This window comes from Chenopodium album, chromosome 5, assembly GCF_948465745.1.
Source record: "Chenopodium album chromosome 5, dcCheAlbu1.1, whole genome shotgun sequence".
Taxonomy (NCBI): Eukaryota; Viridiplantae; Streptophyta; class Magnoliopsida; order Caryophyllales; family Amaranthaceae; genus Chenopodium; species Chenopodium album.
The window spans coordinates 11,585,177-11,589,409 of record NC_137838.1 but is presented as its reverse complement, the minus strand read 5'-3'; the positions used below and the strand labels follow the sequence as shown (position 1 = coordinate 11,589,409).

General features: G+C 31.8%; 1 protein-coding gene across 1 annotated transcript; it reads right to left on the bottom strand.

Moving 5' to 3' along the window:
- Positions 1-220: 220 nt before the first annotated feature.
- On the bottom strand, positions 221-3,991 carry LOC145631898 (UDP-glycosyltransferase 74F2-like). The gene is made up of 2 exons (XM_081684124.1): positions 3,223-3,991; positions 221-1,141 (listed from the first exon to the last, which is right to left on the bottom strand). The coding sequence occupies exons 1-2, from the start codon at positions 3,871-3,873 to the stop codon at positions 422-424; spliced, it is 1,371 nt and encodes a 456-aa protein (XP_081540250.1). The 5' UTR covers positions 3,874-3,991; the 3' UTR covers positions 221-421.
- Positions 3,992-4,233: the final 242 nt, after the last annotated feature.

The following is a 4,233-nucleotide window of genomic DNA, read 5'->3' as shown; positions in this document are numbered from 1 at the left end:
AGAATGATTTAAAGTAGGTGTTGTAACTTTCTAATTTGACCGTAACTACTCAATATATTGTTGTTTTATTATTTTCGATTAATAAGCAAATGTAAATTCATTTTTTAAATTCAACTTTAATTAACTATTGTAATTTTGTAATTGTTAATAGGCATCAAATATTCCCACCACAAATATTTTAGTTTTCTCTTTGATATAATGTCTTATCAAATTGACAAATTAAACATTTAAATTGAATTTTTGACGAAAATATATTGAATTTAACAAAAAATAACCATAATAAAATACAAGCAATGACCCGGGATATCATCCGGGCAAAAAACTAGTTTTACTTATATTTTTAAACAAAAGAACTACTCATAAAAATTACACAATCAAATTTGTTTATTTTGTACAATTTACTTCAACTGAATCATAATTATTATGACCTAACGATTTTGGTTATGAACTCATCAATGTTCCTATCTGAAGATCCACCTTTAGAAATTGCTATTTTCATCAAATGCTTCCATTTCTTACCATTTTCAATGAACTCCCCCCTTCTTTCTTCCATCACTTCATTCAAACATCTCACAATTTCCTCTTTTCCTACAAGCCCTTCATCATTAACCTTCACTCTTACTCCTACTTTCCAAACATCCTCAACAAACTTAGCATCCATAGGTTGGTCGGTCCATTGTGGCATCCCTATCATAGGGACGCCCATAACTAATGCCTCTAGTGTCGAGTTCCAACCACAATGAGTAAAGAAACATCCGATTGCCTCACTAGAAAGTACCTCTAGTTGTGGACTCCATCTCACAATAAGCCCTTTCGCGGCTACCTCATCAACAAAGCCCTTTGGAAGCTTGTCCTCCTCGGAAGCTCGAACCACCCACAAGAAGTTGTATTTGCTTTGTTGCAAACCCCATGCTAATTCTTCAACTTGAGCCTTTGTTAAACATGCCATGCTACCAAATGAGACGTAAACCACGGACTTTGATGGCTTTGTGCTTAACCAATTGGTGATAGGAGTAGGGTCAATAGGGTAGAGACTTAGGCCGTATTCTTTGTCATGTGGTATTCGATTGTCTACGTAAAAGGATGGAATTGTCGGTCCAATTGTTAGCAATGGACATTCTTTGGACATTACATCAACTGCCTGAGAACAACAATAGATTATTTGATCATTTGAGAAATGATGTCACATGAGAAATCCAAGTACATCTCTTCTTTCATAAAAATAATGGGCCTTCCAAATTAAACTAATTGTTGAAAGGTCATTTTTAGGGCCTTATTTTCAGTTCAATTCAGTTCCTAATTTCCTTCTCTTATAAAATATTCATTTTAATTCAGCCCAATTCGGCTAATTTCAGTCTATTAGAACAGACCCTAAGCCTTTACTTTAATTCGATGGAGATAAATGCACCTTCTATTCAGTTGGGCAACACCGCAACAACTAACATGTTATACGTCAGCGAATTAGTTCACGTGTAGAATAAATGCCGCACCTTAAATCACATGCATGTCAGGATTGTATCCATGGACCATGATTAGTACAAAGTACTCGTACTCTGTATGTTTTACAAAGAGGAAAGATGAAATTTTAAAGTTGATTCTTCATGTCATGTTGAGTTATTATAAATAAAAATTTCACTAATGCAATGGTTGAAGCTTGAAGCCTATCATTGTTTGATTTGTTTCTATATTTAATCAACTTATTTATACATCGTACAGTATTATGTTTGATTTGTATATTATTGAACTCGTTTAACTTTTATTGGTGCAAACATTAATTTATATTAATTTAATATTTATTAACTGCAAATGACCTGACTACATAGTGTGAGGGTGAAGGACATCTTGGGATCGATTCTCATCCCATCCTTGTGGCTCTCTAAACACAAAAAAAAAAAAAAATATATATATATATATATATATATAACATCCACATTAACGTTGTGTTCTCTTCACCTTAAAAAATAAGTTTACGGTTTAATAAGTGTAGATAATATCAGATAAGTTCTAATAAATTCAGATAAGTTTTAACACATTTAATCAAGTTTAATAAGTACGTTTTAATAAAGTCTAACAAGCTCCAATAATTTCAATCAGTTTTAATCAACTCTAATATGTAAAATGGTATTCCAAAAATTAAAACCATTTAGATTTGTTTCAATTTGAAATGAACTACTTAAGTAATTGCATACATGCCATAATCAATCTAGTAAGTACTCGTATAATTTTTCATTCAACATCTCTGTGATTTTAGTTTGCTTTTTTTATGAATTATTTCATTGATAGTTTTGAAAAGTCATATACGAAGTAATATACTAATCAATGTTGTTATCCTCCATTTTGGAAGACCTTTAATCTATGTGTACGTACCTTTCCTTTTGAAAATAATCACATACTCACATAATTATCACCTCACCAATGCATAGATCACATATATCACGGTACGGAGCATTATTTTAAAAATCATACTTTCCCTGTTCTCTTTTAAATGCAATATTTTAATTTTTTTTTTCTTTTTTACATTATTTATATACTCTAAGGGTTTGTTTAGTTCAGATTATTTTCAGTTCAGCTCCAATAAGTTCACTTCTTAATTTTCTTCTTTTATAAAATATTCAGTTCAGTTCCAATATAAGTTAAGTTAAGTTCAGTTAAGTTCAGCTCAATTCAGTTAATCAGAATAGGCCCTAAATTGACTAGTTTTATTGATTGATGATTTAGGGAAAAAAAAAATATATAGTCATCATATGGAATATTATTGTTAGATTCTTGTTTCTTTATAGTCTATTAATATTAAATTTTATAAAATTTTCTATGTGAAAAATAAAATATTCTAATAATTAAAATAACATATTGGTAAACGTGAAATAAAAAAAATGTAGTATTTAAAAAAGAATGGAGAAAGTACATGACAACACAAAATACTTAAATCTTTTGATGACAACACAAAATACTTAAATCTTTTGTTGACGTAATGTAAAATAAATAAAAATAAAAAGTACCAAGTACAATGATAATTAAAATTTGAAGGACCGAAATTAATCAACAATTTAGTAGTATGCAAAAATCCCACACCTCCATCTTTCAGTTATATTTTTATCACATTGCACATATTTTAGTTATTGAAAATCAAGTAAAAATCTAGTAAGTTTTAGTTTATAAAAAATCATACGAGTAATTTACGTAACATAAAGCATAAATATTGATAGTACTAGTACGTATTACCTCATCCTCCAACTCATAGACAGTGTTGACAAGCACAAAATCAGTATCACCCAAGTTAGTATATTGGTTCAAAACCAACTCTAGGTAAGCCGGGTAAGACTCCGGTGAGCCCACAAACGACGGTAAGTCGCCGACATCTAACGTAGGCAGCCCTTGAATATCCACCGGTGGTGAAGTAACCGGCATGGTAAACTTCCCATGATAAATCAAATAATATACATAATTCACCCCACATGCTTGGGTAAAAAATGGAGCCCCTAGTAGTCCATATTTCTTTGCAACATTTAGACCCCACGGTAAAAATGCATCGTACACTACACAAGTTATAGTGTCACTTGTACCAACACGTTCCTCAATTAGGGTCCCTAGGGATTGGGACCCTGCAACCTCAAGATTGGCAAGGTAGGCTGCAACACTATCAGCTCCTGAGAATCCACCATCATCGTAGCCATCAGAGATGGTTACGAGGCTAACATGGTCATCGGGTTCAGGGTTTAGGGTGGTGGAGATGTGGTTAGTGATGGCTAGGGATGCTTTAACACCTTTGGAGACTAGACGTCTACAAAATTGTAGCATGGGACATATATGCCCCTGACTTGGATAAGGCACAGCTAGAATATGAGCTCTATGTTTTTGTGTGATATTTTCCATTTTAATCTACATTAGTTTTGTCTTACTTTGTTTTATGAATATCAGTATGTTGTATTTATATATGATGAAAGATTGATAGAAAATTTTGGTGTGTGGCCTATATAACCCGGAATTTTTTTTTTTTGGGCCTACGAAGATTGATGAGTTATTGAGTTGCCGGGTCAAATAAGTTTGTTGTGTGCTATAACATTTTGATACTCATTATTAGGGATGTCCAAAAAATGACACTTCATCTCTTGGAGTATTTGTATTTAATTTCTTTTTTGGTTGATTACTTTGTATTTTACTCGTAGTAATTTTGTCATTTTGGGTTTTTATATGTATCAACTTTTTTCTTTTCTTTCACAAATTTGTAAAATG

Coding starts and splice junctions, on each gene's coding strand:
- LOC145631898 (XM_081684124.1), bottom strand. CDS start 3,873: ATGGAAAATATCACACAAAAACATAGAGCTCATATTCTAGCTGTGCCT. Junction 1,142..3,222: donor TCTATGAGTTGGAGGATGAG/GTAATACGTACT, acceptor TGTTGTTCTCAG/GCAGTTGATGTAATGTCCAA.